The following is a 17,237-nucleotide window of genomic DNA, read 5'->3' as shown; positions in this document are numbered from 1 at the left end:
AACACAACCCCGATATATCCGACCATGTACCCCTGCCCAACATAACGCCGATATATCTGACCGGGTACCCCTGTCCAACACAACCCTGATATATCTGACCGGGTACCCCTGTCCAACACAACCCCGATATATCCGACCGGGTACCCCTGTCGATCACAACCCTGATATATCCACCTGGGTACCCCTGTCCAACATAACACCGATATATCCGACCCGGAACCCCTGCCCAACACAACCCCGATATATCCGACCGGGTACCCCTGTCCAACATAACCCCAATATCTCTTATAAATTTCTCTCTTAAACTTATTAACGTTGTTTGTAAAAAAGTGGCGTATGAATACAATATCGACTGTTTCATTATAACGAAACTGTTGACGACTCGGCGTGTGGCCCAGACATCGGAATTTATATAATATGTCGATAAGACTTTTATTTTGACACAAAATTATTTCACCGGTTCGAGTACAGACCTATAAGAAGACAAAATATTTAGAAACGCCTACAGACATGTCATTTACACACCTATTCAGAAGATCCAGAGTGAATCTGAACGCATCTGAAAGTATTACATAAGAACATAGGCGATTCTCCCAGTGTCTAAACACCACGTTCTAAACACCACCTGGCTAGAATGTATTGATTGGTGAACGGTTATAAAACACGTGGTCGTGGAGCATGTACATAGCTGCATGCAGAGGATTTCTAGGCATCTGGTCAGTAACTTGAACTCCGGTGGCCTGGTGCAATTGAACCTGGACCTTGTGTTGTTGACATAGGGTGTCCTGTGCATGGTCCTCCATTGGTATTTTGTGTCTGCGGACACCTGTTCCAAAGTCTGCAAATCACAAACTGAAACAGATTGACCATATCTGTCACTGCGTTGTACCACTGCGTTAAAGCATGCCAATAGCATTTAGGTGTTCACCAGCCTGAACAAGAGTACAGAGGTTACGTGTTATTAGGGATAATAAAAATCAACAATGTCCAAAAGCGATTTGGCGACCTTGTACTGAAGTATCAAAATCAAGAATTACCCCCTACCCACGTGTACGGTGGAATTCCATTGTCTCAGCTAAATATCTTGGGTCTGTTGGGCGAATCTCTGGCAGTCTTTTTTCATAGCTGATCCTTTTTCTGGCGACCGGTCACAGTTATATTTCATGATCCCCTACCTTCTTTTGAAGAGTATGCCAGTCTGCACCAAAACGTTATACACCGAAGGAAATAATTAACACATAGGTAGGATCTATCTTTTATTTTATTAACAAATTTATATCGTTTACGGACCAACCTCAAAACTCACACAAGTGTCACCCCATTCTTCCGAACCATGGTAAAATATGGAACTATTTTACTATCAGATATTACAGGTGCTACTGTCAGAGAAATGCTTGGATACTCATTTAAAAACGTAAGAATGGAGCCTTTCTAGCTTGTAGTGCAAATGTTTCACACCTTTTGACCAAATGAACTTGGATGCAAAGACAATACCCAGATATGTATAATGAGATACTACTTTCTTATGTTTACCGTGTGCGCAAACTTGCTTAATAATTCATATCAAAATATAAAAATAATATTCAAAATTTATAAAATAAACTAACTGATCTTTACAGTCAAACCTCGGACATCTCACATAAATGGCAGTAACTCACTTAGGTTGTAAAAACATGCCGCAAGACATAATTTAGACAATAGATGTGAGATGTCCGAGGTTTGACTGTAAAGATCAGTTAGTTTATTTTATGTTATTATTTTTATATTTTGATATGAATTATTAAGCACGTTTGCGCACTATAACAACCGTAATAAATCCATGTTTCTCTATTTCTTAGCTATGCACAATTTCTGAACACATCAAAATATGACTTCTTTAAGTTAACTTCTAGGGATATAACGCAATAACATGTTAATATATAAAGTTTTCTTTATAGGCCTTCAATCAATTTTTCGTCATCTGCAAACAAGAGCAGCATGATACCGTTTAGTCCACCCTGACATAAACACCCCACAGTGCACACTGCTTCATTTCATCGACCAAAACAGCACTCAACATACATGTTTGGCGTACTCCACATTATATTGTGAACATTTGACTTTTCCAACTTCCGATTCTAACACAAGCTGACATCTTGTTATATAATATCTTTCAAACTTCGAAATATATTTTCAATGTTCACCTTCATAAAAAGTGCACACAATAGTTTATTTCTGCCAAGTCAAATACATACCTTTTCGAAAGTTTATGAAAGCTGCAAAGAATCAATGTTTTGGTTTTCTGAAATACGTTTGCCATAGCAATTTAAGGATAAATACATTTGTATCAAGTGTAGAATAGTGCCTGACGTTCATGTAATAGATCATACAGCTGGAGCCAAATCCGTATTTTAATATTTTACCGATTACATTCTACCACGGTCATTATTTGTATCATAAACATCCCCTTCTTTGTGACGGGTGCCATCGGTGAGGCAGGATAGGCTCAACAGTTCACGAAAACCTGGTGCCATCACTATATGATATGATTCATAAACACGTGCACATGGTATCAAACCGAATGTCAAGATGGACACACACATTCACAACACACTGTCCATCAATATGTCGAGCCACACATCATATCACACACACAAAGAGAAGAATATGCCCGTCGTTCCTGTGATCACCATACATTCATTACATGAAATGTCACTTATATAAGCAGAACACTCATTATTATGATTGCAATTGTCGATGTGAGGAGCTGTGGTATTGGGTGGGTGACGTCACTGGTCTCGCGACAAGGGCACGTGGCCACCTTCCGCAATGTTATGCGACCCTCCAGGCCTGTAGTGAGGGGCGAAAAGCTCTTGGCGTACTCAATTAAGACGTCGGCGTCCACATCCCCTGCAACAATATCCACACATATTGTCACTGAAAGCAACCAAATCGTGAAATATGGAGAGCGTAGTCAACAATGCTGAAAGCGCTCTTGAAATCTTCAACGTGTGGTGGTAGGTTATAACCTACCAGAGACTAACCAGCCGCACTGCCAGAACGGCGACTGGACAGATGTTGGATATTACACAAAACGTAGCGACACTATTTCCTTGAAGTGCTGCATTAAGCCTATCTTGCATATTTTGCAAACCACAGCTGTAACATTCTTACACATTTATAGTTTGACACGTGACGCGGTGAACCATGAAAAGCTTACCAAGCAGATGATGTTTCATCTTGTTCTTGTTGATGACGTCATATCCGTCCCCACCATTGGCAATGAAGTTGGGCATAATGATCTTGTATACCTCCGAGTCATTCAGATCCACGTAATGGGGCACGGAACAGTTGGTGCACCTGACCTTGACCTCTATTACCCTTTGACCCACAGGCATCGCCATGTCGTACACAATTTTCATTCCTGGAGAGGAGAATTGAATAAAGGATAATGTATGGTTTAAACGTTGTTTAAACATTATAACGATGCTTTACAGTGTCTTGTAATGCTACCTGCGATTATCTGTTGCTTTCTAATGGTGTCTGAACATAACGAGATTTATTTCTGCCGTGTAAACACGTGGAGTGCTTACGAACAGTGATTTTCAGAATCTTGTTAATATTGTATGAACAGATAATAGAATAATACTGTTGTGTAACGTTGAAGATGTTGCTTTGCAGCTAATTCCTAACGCTGTCAAAGGAAGCTCTGTAGCTGTTCAGAAACTTTAAGAAGGACAATTGCTATTGCGTCCTGATCCTTGATAAGGCTGAAAATGTACGTTGCTCATTTGGTCTTTTACAGTCTTCATGTGGAAACACGTACCAGACACCTGGAAGAACCCTCCGAATAAGTTACTGGTGTTCTCCACCCACTTGGACGCCGTGAACTCCAGTGTCTCCCGGACATGTTTCCCAAGCAGCTCAACGATGTCTACAGAGTTCCGGAATGGCAGCACGGTCAGGATGTCGCCGATAGAAACGTCACCTGAACATAACATCAATAGAAGGATAACTGTGTTGAGAAAAGAGTCCTCAGAAAGTCTGTTTAGAGAGGCCAAACAAAAAGGAGACGAAAACAATTCATCACTAGGAACATTTGGACTGTGTAAAGCAGAATAACAGGAAAAAAATTGACGGAAATGATTGCCAAATGATATAAAAACATTTTGTAATGTTTTGGGACCTTTGTAAGAAGTGTTGTCAAAACAGTGAAGTTACATCTCTGTATTGGGTCTTGGTTATTCAGAAGAATATGACGTGACCTTCTGTATGAGATCTACTGTTACCTCCTGTTTGAGATCTAACGTTACCTCCTGTTTGAGATCTAACGTTACCTCGCTGTATGAGTCCTAACGTTACCTCCTGTTTGAGATCTAACGTTACCTAACTGTATGATATCTAACGTTACCTCACTGTATGAAATCTAACATTACCCCCTGTTTGAGATTTAACGTTACCTCACTGTATGAAATCTAACATTACCTCACTGTATGAGATCTAACGTTACCTCACTGTATGAGATCTAACGTTACCTCACTGTATGAAATCTAACGTTCCCTCCTGTATGAGATCTAACGTTCACTCCTGTATGAGATCTAACGTTCCCTCCTGTATGAGATCTAACGTTCCCTCCTGTATGAGATCTAACGTTCCCTCACTGTATGAAATCTAACATTCCCTCCTGTTTGAGATCTAACGTTACCTCACTGTATGAAATCTAACATTACCTCCTGTATGAGATCTAACGTTACCTCACTGTATGAAATCTAACGTTACCTCCTGTTTGAGATCTAACGTATGAGAACTGTGTTAGTCAGAAATACCCCTCTCTACTGACGCCCGGATGCCGCCCGCGTTCATGAAAGCGATGGCCACGTGGTTCCATTCCAGGGAGTCGCTGCGCTTCAGGTTCTGGTGTACCATACCATCCGCAATCAGGTTACCTGGGGCACAAGAATACATGAGTGAATGAGTGAGGTTTCACACCGCTTTTAGCAATATTCCAGCAATATTCACGACGGGGGACACCACAAATTGGCTTCAAACATTGTACCCATGTCGGGAATCGAACCCGTGTCTTCTGCGTGACGAGCGAAAGCTTTAACCACCAGGCTACCCAAATGTCCCCAAGAATACATGAATATACATACACGTTAGTTAGACACTATAAGGAATGCATGTCCGAGGAGTCAATATCCCAAAAATATGTGAAGACGGGGCCTTCGGGGCTGGATGAAGTGGTGCTGGCGGAGGAGTTAAGAAATAGGTTATTTGGAGTAGGTAGCAGATGAAATAAATAAATTAATGAATAAAGGAGAACAGTGAGATCGCCTCATCTGTTTCATATGTCGATCGATGCGTGAAGAGTCTGACAGAGGTACAGTTATAACTGGGGCCATTACGTGAATAAATTGAGTTTTTAACTTACCAAAATTACACTCTTTGACCCTACAAGAGAACCTGTCCCCGTCAAGCATCACTTGGCTTCTGGCCACCACCGTGCCTGACTCGTTAGCCACGCCCTCCTTGTATGGCTGCATCAGCTCTAGGGTCGTCGCATCTAGAAGACAAACACAGGGGCGTTGGTTGCATTTGTTGGTCTCCGACGACATATACTTAACAACAAATGTTCCCGTGACACCACTATTTTAGTGTATTTTTCAAACAAGTAAAGTTTGGTTTTCAATATTGCAGTACATGTATGGAATCAAGTCACAAAAAGCAACTGCTACAGAAAAGCATGCATTCCATGCAAAAGTTGACTTTCATGCAAGCCCCATGCATTTCACTACCCAAGAATTGGTATGAAATCATGTGCGTTAACGGGATTCCATATGCATTGTTTAGCATCGTGTTGACAACAACTAGTCAGAAATCAACAAAATTACGCAATTATTCAACATTACGAAATGCCACGCCTGTCCGAATATGAGCGACTGCGAGCCATTGGTATGCTTGAAGCAGGGTCGAGTCAACGTGATGTTGCAAGACAATTTAACGTCCACAGAAACACCATTTGGTGTTTATGGCAACGTTGGCAACAGACGAATGCAGTCAGAGACCATCCTCAGGTTGGCAGGCCACAACCAATAATCGACAAGACAACTGAATTCGAACAACATACCTACGACATCGATTCCAGCCAGCAACAGTGACTGCAAGAAGCATCCCTGGCCTACGACGAATATCTTCAAAAACCGTACGTCGCCGCCTCAGATGTGCAGGGATTATCGCCAGAAGACCCGCCAGACGTCCCATTTTGACAGGAAACCATCGTCAAGCACGTCTACAGTGGTGCAGACAACGTCTACGCTGGGCGGCTATGCAGTGGGGACAAGTTCCATTCACTGACGAGTCTCGTTTTCACCTCAGCCACAGCGATGGACGGATTCGAGTGTACAGACGTCGAGGTAAACGTTACGTCAATCATTGTGTCGTAGAAGAAGATCGGTTCGGGGGACGGCAGCGTTATGGTATGGGGTGGGATAACAGCAGGACAGAGGACCCGTTTGATAGTGGTAGAGGGAAATCTTAATGGACAGCGGTCCCGCGACGAGATCATCGGCCCTGTTGTTCTACCGTTTTTGCGTCGTCATGGCCCAGGCATTACCTTTCAACATGACAACGCCCGGCCTCATATTGCTCGACTTGTTCAGTGTTCTCTTCAACAAAACAACGTGAATGTCATCCCCTGGATGGCTCGCTCCCCTGATCTCTCACCAATCGAGCACATGTGGGATGAGATGGATCGGCGCCTTCGACGTCAACAACGTGTTCCACAGACACTCCAGGAACTTCGAAACATGCTCTAGCAGATATGGACAGATATCCCACAGGACTTTGTGCGACGCCTGGTCCATTCCATGAGACAAAGATGTGTTGCTTGCATCGCAACCAGAGGTGGACACACACGCAATTGATTTGTAAATTGACATTTTGGCATGTTCAAGTCTTTTTTTTAAATCACGCATTTTCTGAAGTCAGTATGGCAAATTAAACAATTTGAACACTTACATGAGTCTTTTATCTGTTGCAAACCGAAATTGTTTCAGATTTAGTAAAAAACATAACTTTGCATTAAATCTTATTCAATGTCACAGGAACTTTTGTAGTTCAGTATATATACAGAGGTAAATTCAAGTGTGTGTCGCATCTCTGATTGGTTGAACAAAAGCCTAAAAGAATACCCGAGGACATGAAATCTAATGACGTATCTTTTGGAACCTTCTCCATGGTCTCATTTTGAAAAATATCTAGGAAGCCACCGATACCTGATGTGTTCCTCCCGATGGTCACGATCGCATGTGTCATAGCATATGATAAGAAGTAGCATATATAGCAATTGAGAGGGTAGAATTATAACCAATGGGATAGTTAAAAAATATATCATCACATAATCGATTTCGGTTTCTCTATTTCTAAATGGGTATGTCACTTTGTAAACATAACAAATGTGTTTAGTCAGAAAATATATATATAGAATACAAATAAAATATATGCTCTTTTATGAGGGCATGTATTGTTAGCGGTGCTTGATCATTTTCCAGGTGTACATCTTTTTTATCAGTATTTGAGAGAAAAACTTTCCTGTCCATACTGCGGACGACGTGGTTCTGTTTCCTTGGAGATAAAGTCATCCGAATGCTCAATATTCGTTGAATTTATGGATGCCGTCGGTCCAGTAGTATGTGGCCACGCTATCACCTGCAACTACGGTTTCTCCTCCAAGTGCCCGATGTCAAAAGTAAAATGTGCTTGCACGGAGTCCTTGCATATAAACTTTGACCATTAACACAGTACGACAAAACCAACCTTGTGTTGTTTTGTTGTCTAGAAGGATTGGGTTGCCTCCCCATGACGTGATGACACCTTCCAGGTCAAAGGTCACTTCCAGAGCTCCAAGATACTTTCCGTAAGCATAGTCCTGCACCACGAGCACCTTGGCCCCTCCCGACTGGGTCACCACGTGGGGATACTTCCCTTCCGGTTCCTCATTAGACGGGTGGTCGCCTGTAAAAATGGCAATATATTACTGGATTGACTTAAAGCGCTAATTGCATTGAAAGGCAGTAAGTAGTTTGAACCTTCCGACCAAAACATGACATAGCATACACAGCTGCAAATATGTTCATATGGAGTGAGTGTTGAACCGGTATGCATATGCTGAAGTATGTATGTGAGTGTGCGTTTACGTGTGCATGCGCGTAGGCATGTGCGTTCTCACCTGTGTAGAGGAAGGTATTGGTGTGACCCCCGACCACCACATCCAGGTTATTGACCTCTGCTGCTATTCGTTGGTCAACATCAAATCCCGAGTGACCGAGAGCGATGATCTTGTTGATGCCCTGTGATGTCAGGGAGTCCACCTCTCTCCGGACTGCTACAACCTCATCTTCAAATTTGAGATTTTGACCTGAAGTGAATATAATATAAATGATAAAATAGTAAAGTAGAGAAAAGTAAAGGGTCTTCCGGTTACTTTTCGGTACTATTGTTCTAACGAAAGTAAAGGACGTAAATTGTGTGTTTACCTGGTGACGAGATTAACGGTGTATTTCTGGTGGTGTACCCGATGATCCCGATACTTTCACCATCGACAGTCAACACCGTGTGTTTCACCAGCTTGTTATTGACCCGTGGCTCGGCAGTAGCGTCGATGTTGGCGCTGGCCATGGTGAAGTTGACGTCGTTGAGGAAGGGTATCAACCCCTCGATGCCGAGGTCAAACTCGTGATTACCCAGCGCCTGGAAAGAGCAGTAGAGCAGTAGAGCAGTAGAAGCGTATCCATATCTTAAATTATCTTCTACATCTAATGGTGCATCGTCTTTAGAGATGGTCACACGGAATGAAAAAGACCAAATGATACAATTGATTTGGAGGAGTTAATGCCTCACTTTCGGAAACCATTGGGATTGCACAAAGTAACAAGAAAGACTATACTGTGTGTAGTTGAAAGAAATCTACATATTCAGCAATGTTTCCTGATGGATGGCTCTACAAAGAGTAAGTCTCGACTAGAGAGTATACTATCTATACTGCTTTGAAACATTGGCCAAACCCGAAACAAAATTTGAAGAAGACTGCAAACAAGAGAATTGATCCTTTAAAATACGTAAACATTCTCAGTTTCCCTAAATGTCCCTCAATATTTCAAATTTCAGGGTCAACCAACAGATACATTTACCTACACGAACACCATTTCATCCAAGTTGTTCCGTTATAAGGACGTGTTGCAGAACGCGGACTTGCCAGCTCATGATGTACATTTCACCCCTTCATGTTACCAATAATGGCTGATATTGTTTCAAACATGTTGGTCATATAATCACAGGTGATTACTCAATTGTTGATAATAAAAACCTTCGTCACCTTATCGCGAACACCTGGTATCATTACTATTTGATAATGATTCATAAACACATGCTCATGATATAATCGGAATTGTGCATTCACCTCTGCTTTATGCAGATATTACTATTGCATATGGACAGGTTTTGTCGCTTTATTATTGAAACGTGGACCATAATAGCGCTAGCAGCCTCCTTCCAATCGAGATCACAACTTTAAAATCGTCATGATGCCGCCGAAGCATATAGCAAGAAATGGGCCAAAAGAGAAGATGAAACTGCTGAATGTCTTTCAGAGTGGGTTAAATCAGTGCGTGATGTTGTCATTGGTAGAAAGCAGACACTAAATAAGAGGAAACTGCTGAATGTCTTTCAGAGTGGGTTAAATCAGTGCGTGATGTTGTCATTGGTAGAAAGCAGACACTAAATAAGAGGAAACTGCTGGATGTCTTTCAGAGTGGGTTAAATCAGTGCGTGGTGTTGTCATTGGTAGAAAGCAGACACTAAATAAGAGGAAACTGCTGAATGTCTTTCAGAGTGGGTTAAATCAGTGCGTGATGTTGTCATTGGTAGAAAGCAGACACTAAATAAGAGGAAACTGCTGAATGTCTTTCAGAGTGGGTTAAATCAGTGCGTGATGTTGTCATTGGTAGAATGCACACAATAAATAAGAGGAAACTGCTGAATGTCTTTCAGAGTGGGTTAAATCAGTGCGTGATGTTGTCATTGGTAGAATGCACACACTAAATATGAGGAAACTGCTGAATGTCTTTCAGAGTGGGTTAAATCAGTGCGTGATGTTGTCATTGGTAGAAAGCAGACACTAAATAAGAGGAAACTGCTGAATGTCTTTCAGAGTGGGTTAAATCAGTGCGTGATGTTGTCATTGGCAGAATGCACACACTAAATAAGAGGAAACTGTTGAATGTCTTTCAGAGTGGGTTAAATCAATGCGTGATGTTGTCATTGGTAGAATACACACACTAAATATGAGGAAACTGCTGAATGTCTTTCAGAGTGGGTTAAATCAGTGCGTGATGTTGTCATTGGTAGAAAGCAGACACTAAATAAGAGGAAACTGCTGAATGTCTTTCAGAGTGGGTTAAATCAGTGCGTGATGTTGTCATTGGTAGAATGCACACACTAAATATGAGGAAACTGCTGAATGTCTTTCAGAGTGGGTTAAATCAGTGCGTGATGTTGTCATTGGTAGAAAGCAGACACTAAATAAGAGGAAACTGCTGAATGTCTTTCAGAGTGGGTTAAATCAGTGCGTGATGTTGTCATTGGTAGAAAGCAGACACTAAATAAGAGGAAACTGCTGAATGTCTTTCAGAGTGGGTTAAATCAGTGCGTGATGTTGTCATTGGTAGAATGCACACACTAAATATGAGGAAACTGCTGAATGTCTTTCAGATTGGGTTAAATCAGTGCGTGATGTTGTCATTGGTAGAAAGCAGACACTAAATAAGAGGAAACTACTGAATGTCTTTCGGAGTGGGTTAAATCAGTGCGTGATGTTGTCATTGGTAGAAAGCAGACACTAAATAAGAGGAAACTGCTGAATGTCTTTCGGAGTGGGTTAAATCAGTGCGTGATGTTGTCATTGGTAGAATACACACACTAAATAAGAGGAAACTGCTGAATGTCTTTCAGATTGGGTTAAATCAGTGCGTGATGTTGTCATTGGTAGAATGCACACACTAAATAAGAGGAAACTGCTGAATGTCTTTCAGAGTGGGTTAAATCAGTGCGTGATGTTGTCATTGGTAGAATGCAGACACTAAATAAGAGGAAACTGTTGAATGTCTTTCAGAGTGGGTTAAATCAGTGCGTGATGTTGTCATTGGCAGAATGCACACACTAAATAAGATGAAACTGCTGAATGTCTTTCAGAGTGGGTTAAATCAGTGCGTGATGTTGTCATTGGTAGAATGCACACACTAAATAAGAGGAAACTGCTGAATGTCTTTCAGATTGGGTTAAATCAGTGCGTGATGTTGTCATTGGTAGAAAGCAGACACTAAATAAGAGGAAACTACTGAATGTCTTTCGGAGTGGGTTAAATCAGTGCGTGATGTTGTCATTGGTAGAAAGCAGACACTAAATAAGATGAAACTGCTGAATGTCTTTCGGAGTGGGTTAAATCAGTGCGTGATGTTGTCATTGGTAGAATACACACACTAAATAAGAGGAAACTGCTGAATGTCTTTCAGATTGGGTTAAATCAGTGCGTGATGTTGTCATTGGTAGAATGCACACACTAAATAAGAGGAAACTGCTGAATGTCTTTCAGAGTGGGTTAAATCAGTGCGTGATGTTGTCATTGGTAGAATGCAGACACTAAATAAGAGGAAACTGTTGAATGTCTTTCAGAGTGGGTTAAATCAGTGCGTGATGTTGTCATTGGCAGAATGCACACACTAAATAAGATGAAACTGCTGAATGTCTTTCAGAGTGGGTTAAATCAGTGCGTGATGTTGTCATTGGTAGAAAGCAGACACTAAATAAGATGAAACTGCTGAATGTCTTTCAGAGTGGGTTAAATCAGTGCGTGATGTTGTCATTGGTAGAAAGCAGACACTAAATAAGATGAAACTGCTGAATGTCTTTCAGATTGGGTTAAATCAGTGCGTGATGTTGTCATTGGTAGAATGCACACACTAAATAAGAGGAAACTGTTGAATGTCTTTCAGAGTGGGTTAAATCAGTGCGTGATGTTGTCATTGGTAGAATACACACACTAAATAAGATGAAACTGTTGAATGTCTTTCAGAGTGGGTTAAATCAGTGCGTGATGTTGTCATTGGTAGAAAGCAGACACTAAATAAGAGGAAACTGCTGAATGTCTTTCAGAGTGGGTTAAATCAGTGCGTGATGTTGTCATTGGTAGAATACACACACTAAATAAGATGAAACTGTTGAATGTCTTTCAGAGTGGGTTAAATCAGTGCGTGATGTTGTCATTGGTAGAATGCACACACTAAATAAGAGGAAACTGTTGAATGTCTTTCAGAGTGGGTTAAATCAGTGCGTGATGTTGTCATTGGTAGAATACACACACTAAATAAGATGAAACTGTTGAATGTCTTTCAGAGTGGGTTAAATCAGTGCGTGATGTTGTCATTGGTAGAAAGCAGACACTAAATAAGATGAAACTGTTGAATGTCTTTCAGAGTGGGTTAAATCAGTGCGTGATGTTGTCATTGGTAGAATGCACACACTAAATAAGATGAAACTGCTGAATGTCTTTCGGAGTGGGTTAAATCAGTGCGTGAAGTTGTCATTAGTAGAATGCGCACACTAAATAAGAGGAAACTGCTGAATGTCTTTCAGAGTGGGTTAAATCAGTGCGTGATGTTGTCATTGGTAGAATGCACACACTAAATAAGATGAAACTGCTGAATGTCTTTCGGAGTGGGTTAAATCAGTGCGTGAAGTTGTCATTAGTAGAATGCGCACACTAAATAAGAGGAAACAGATTTTTTTAAAAACCATTCTGTCCCAGCCACCTGCCATCCAAAGTCTGCCAGGCCTACATGAACAGTAAGTAGTTTGTTCCACTTACAAGGCCTCAAAACACAGAGCCATCATATGTAATCATCACTCAGTTAATTGTTTGGTTACAGAACAAAGTATACTTTTTAAGTGTCACATCAAATAATCCCACATATGTTAATGTATATGTTAATCTAGCCAATATGTAAACCACGCATAAGTACGATTAACGTTTGACTTATAACCTGAAGACATGGCCAGTCCTCTTTTGTAAGGGATTCCAAAGCTAAATAAACATCCGTTCAAAGAGAGAGATATTGCTGGCTCCAGTAAATGCATAACCAAATCCTGTATTAAAAGATAAACTATAATCCTTCATACAATCAAGGAAGGTCTTTCTTTATATCAACAGAAGGTATATGATACAAGTGGAATGAGAACCATGCGGTTTCTCAAAAACGCAAAGGATCTGATTCCATTTCAGAAAAGAACCAAGATGTTTCACCTTAGTGACACAACCATCCCACGGGACAAACTTAAGGCAAGACTCCATTCCTTAGTCCATGGGGTATTTGTAACAAAACGTTGTGACCATAGGTATAGTTACATCTCTATCTTCGAAGGTTCGGGGGCAAGGGTGGCCCAGTCGTCTAAGGCGCCGCGATTCGCTGTGCAGAGTTGCGTCCCTTGGGCACGCCAGAAACCTATGATTGTGGGTTCGAATCCCGGTTCGCCCCGATTATGTTTCTAGGTTTGTCAGCACCATACCCGTGCTCGTGGGTTTCACTGAAGTGGTAAACGTCTGAGACCTGCATCACTTCGGGCTTTCCTCCCACATTAAGCTGACACGCCGTGATATAACTGGAATAATGTTAAAAGCGGCGTTAAACCCAACTCACTCACTCACTCTTCGAAGGTTCAGGACAATTTGTCAAAAATGAAAGTAAATGCCATCTGAAGTTTTCTGAGAAAAGTATGTTGTGTCAGTAATTGTGGAAATGTCTAGATTTAGAAAATAGGCACAAATGGTGGTGCTATATAATATTGAGTTATATAGATGAGTGGAAATCTAACACAATGTTCCCCTCAATCAAGCGATGCGTCATACAACATTTGCCACAAAAAAGCAGTGCGTTACACAATATTTGCCCTAAATATCGCACATCACCTAATATTCCCCCGCGGACAGGCAATGCATCACGCAACATCTGCCCTCGCCCAAGCAGTACATTGGGCATTAAGCAGTTAATCGCATGATATGTGCATTACACACGCTATTCAACACACAACATTTTCTCTTAATCAGGCAGAACACCACACAGATCTTCGCAAACAAGCAGTACTTCACATAAGCAATAACTTACACAATATCTGCCCTCACATGGGCAGTAACACACACATTAGATTACACAATATTTGTACTCACACTGGCAGTATCTCACACACCGTACATTATACAATACTGTACTCACACTGGCAGTATCTCACACACCCTACATTATACAATATTGTACTCACACTGGCAGTATATCACACACCCTACATTATACAATATTGTACTCACACTGGCAGTATATCACACACCCTACATTATACAATATTGTACTCACACTGGCAGTATATCACACACCCTACATTATACAATATTGTACTCACACTGGCAGTATATCACACACCCTACATTATACAATATTGTACTCACACTGGCAGTATCTCACACACCCTACATTATACAATATTGTACTCACACTGGCAGTATATCACACACCCTACATTATACAATATTGTACTCACACTGGCAGTATATCACACACCCTACATTATACAATATTGTACTCACACTGGCAGTATCTCACACACCCTACATTATACAATATTGTACTCACACTGGCAGTATATCACACACCCTACATTATACAATATTGTACTCACACTGGCAGTATCTCACACACCCTACATTATACAATATTGTACTCACACTGGCAGTATCTCACACACCCCACATTATACAATATTGTACTCACACTGGCAGTATCTCACACACCCTACATTATACAATATTGTACTCACATTGGCAGTATATCACTCACCCTACATTATACAATATTGTACTCACACTGGCAGTATCTCACACACCCTACATTATACAATATTGTACTCACACTGGCAGTATATCACTCACCCTACATTATACAATATTTGTACTCACACTGGCAGTATCTCACACACCCTATATTATACAATATTGTACTCACACTGGCAGTATCTCACACACCCTATATTATACAATATTGTACTCACACTGGCAGTATCTCACACACACCGTACATTATACAATATTTTACTCACAATGGCAGTATCTCACACACCGTACATTTCACAATATTAGTACTCACACGGGCAGTATTTGACACATGTGCCCCAAAGAAAGAAAGAAACTGCACCCATGTCACCTCGATGAAATAGGAAATGACCATCGTGCTGTATCTCACTGAACCAATTTAATAACAACATGCTATTATACATCAAATCAGTTTCGCAACAAGCCAAATATTTGTAAATTTAGTAATGTTTTTAATAGTAGAAAAGCCAGCGTTTTTAGAAAGCTTAGCGTTTTCGGATGACTTATAATGAAAAGCTATAAATACTCTGTGGAAACCTAAACTCTACCTCTGTGTTGACATTCCGTAATGTTCTATTAAATGATGCTGTACTTCATCTACCGTTGTACGAGGTCTGAAATGGATACAAGCTCTGTTCTGACAGTATCTCACAGTAGGTACAACCACATATGCTGTATTTTCTGTGCAAGTTAACATAACAATGTCCCTTTTGTTATTTAAGTAGGACGTTCGTGAGTTTTGTCATGCACCCGGACGTGTACTAAACCTCTCTTGTCGTGAACAATACAAGTACAAGTGTGTTGCCGGTATTGCGAGGGGACAAAGATTGCATTTGGTTCTTAAATGCCTGTCATGCTTGACTACAGCTTAGTGTTGGGAAGGTGGGGCCATCACTTCCTGTCACTGCCTGTCCGTTATACCATGAGTGGAGGAGAACTTAACGCTCTTGTGACCTCGTTGATGGAATGTGATGAGAGTAGAGTTAATACTGACTCCAGACCCCAGCGTAAAACTGCATTATGAATACAAACATAACCCTAAAGTTTTATTACATTATATTCAATAATGATTCCATCGTAAGGGATTAGTCTTGTTCCGAATATGAGGATTGTTAAACGGAAACACATAATTGTACTCATTATGGCGTCAAACTGCAACATGTTTATATACTCGTCATACATTCACATACAACAAGTTCATATACTCGCAGTGACGTCACATTACAACATGTTCATATACTCGCAGTGTGGTCACATTACAACATGTTCATATACTCGCTATGGCGTAGACTGATATACTCACCATGACGTCATACTTCAACAGGTTCATGAATCTAGCCACAACGGCACTGCCGTACTTGTAGAACCACAGCGTCCCCGAATACTCGTCCCCTGCCGACAGGAGGATGTTGTTGGGATGGAGGGAGCGCTGTTCACGGACTTCGGTCACAAGTCGCGCCGTCCCACCAAAACATTTCCCCTCTGTCACATCATCGGCTTGGCACTGGCCACTGTATTTGTTGGTCTGTTCGAATCTGGCGTGGATGTCGTTGGTGTGGAGGATGGTGAGGTTGAAGCCGACGACCACAGCAGGCAGAAAGATCCCCAGCAGAGGTACATGGAGCATGTCGAATATCTTACGTCTTATCTCAAGTCTGTGACGTGAAGCTGTTAGGATGCTGTAGGCGCTATAAGGCTTAGCCGTAAGGTGGAGTTGTGTCAGCAGTTAACAGTGTTCCTGTTATAATCCAATGGTACAGAGGATGGGGAAAACACGTTATAAACAAGTCTTCTGGTCTGGGTTATGCGGCGACACCCTCCTTGTTGCTGGTCGAGCTGTTAGTGTCACAGACCCAGATGTCACCTCACCATTGTATAAGTGGATACGGTCGGTGATTTTCTAGGTGTTTAACATTAGGGCGTGTGTTTGTAATCCTGTTTGAAAGCTGACGAATAAATATCCAGTCCACTTCTATTCAATTCAATTTTCGGACCAGTTTTAAGCGGGGTTACGAAAACATTCAGGGGAGCACTAGTTGCCCAGTCTGACGCGCCGTAATTCGCTGTGCAGAATTGCGTCCCTTACGCACTCCAGGAACCTATGATTGTAGGTTCAAATCCCGGTTCCCCCTGATTATGTTCCTAGGCATATCAGCACCACATCCGGGCTTATGATTTTCACCAAAGTGAGACCTGTATCACTTCGGGCTTTCCTTCCGCATTAAGCTGACTCGCCGTGATATGACTGGAATACCGTTCAAAGCAGCGTTAAACCCAACTCACTCAA

The 17,237-nt window shown here is 41.4% G+C and overlaps 1 protein-coding gene across 1 annotated transcript; it reads right to left on the bottom strand.

Annotated features, from left to right (window-relative positions):
* Window positions 1-1,782: 1,782 nt before the first annotated feature.
* LOC139473615 (snake venom 5'-nucleotidase-like) lies at window positions 1,783-16,895 on the bottom strand. The gene is made up of 9 exons (XM_071256285.1): window positions 16,254-16,895; window positions 8,514-8,727; window positions 8,207-8,395; window positions 7,795-7,992; window positions 5,411-5,542; window positions 4,806-4,925; window positions 3,806-3,967; window positions 3,200-3,403; window positions 1,783-2,889 (listed from the first exon to the last, which is right to left on the bottom strand). Exons 1-9 carry the CDS (start codon window positions 16,575-16,577, stop codon window positions 2,696-2,698), a joined length of 1,737 nt encoding a protein of 578 aa, XP_071112386.1. The 5' UTR covers window positions 16,578-16,895; the 3' UTR covers window positions 1,783-2,695.
* Between the last annotated feature and the right edge of the window lie 342 nt (window positions 16,896-17,237).

Source organism: Haliotis cracherodii, unplaced genomic scaffold (assembly GCF_022045235.1).
Source record: "Haliotis cracherodii isolate W230 unplaced genomic scaffold, xgHalCrac1.p SCAF_3, whole genome shotgun sequence".
NCBI lineage: Eukaryota > Metazoa > Mollusca > Gastropoda > Lepetellida > Haliotidae > Haliotis > Haliotis cracherodii.
This window is presented reverse-complemented; position numbering and strand designations above follow the sequence as displayed.

Bases quoted from the DNA above. Each gene is read 5' to 3' on its own strand.
- LOC139473615 (XM_071256285.1), bottom strand. From the start codon at position 16,577: ATGCTCCATGTACCTCTGCTGGGGATCTTTCTGCCTGCTGTGGTCGTC. The intron at 3,404-3,805 runs GTACGTGTTTCC...TCTCCTCTCCAG, and splicing joins AGGGTTCTTCCAGGTGTCTG to GAATGAAAATTGTGTACGAC. The intron at 2,890-3,199 runs GTAAGCTTTTCA...ATATTGTTGCAG, and splicing joins GATGAAACATCATCTGCTTG to GGGATGTGGACGCCGACGTC.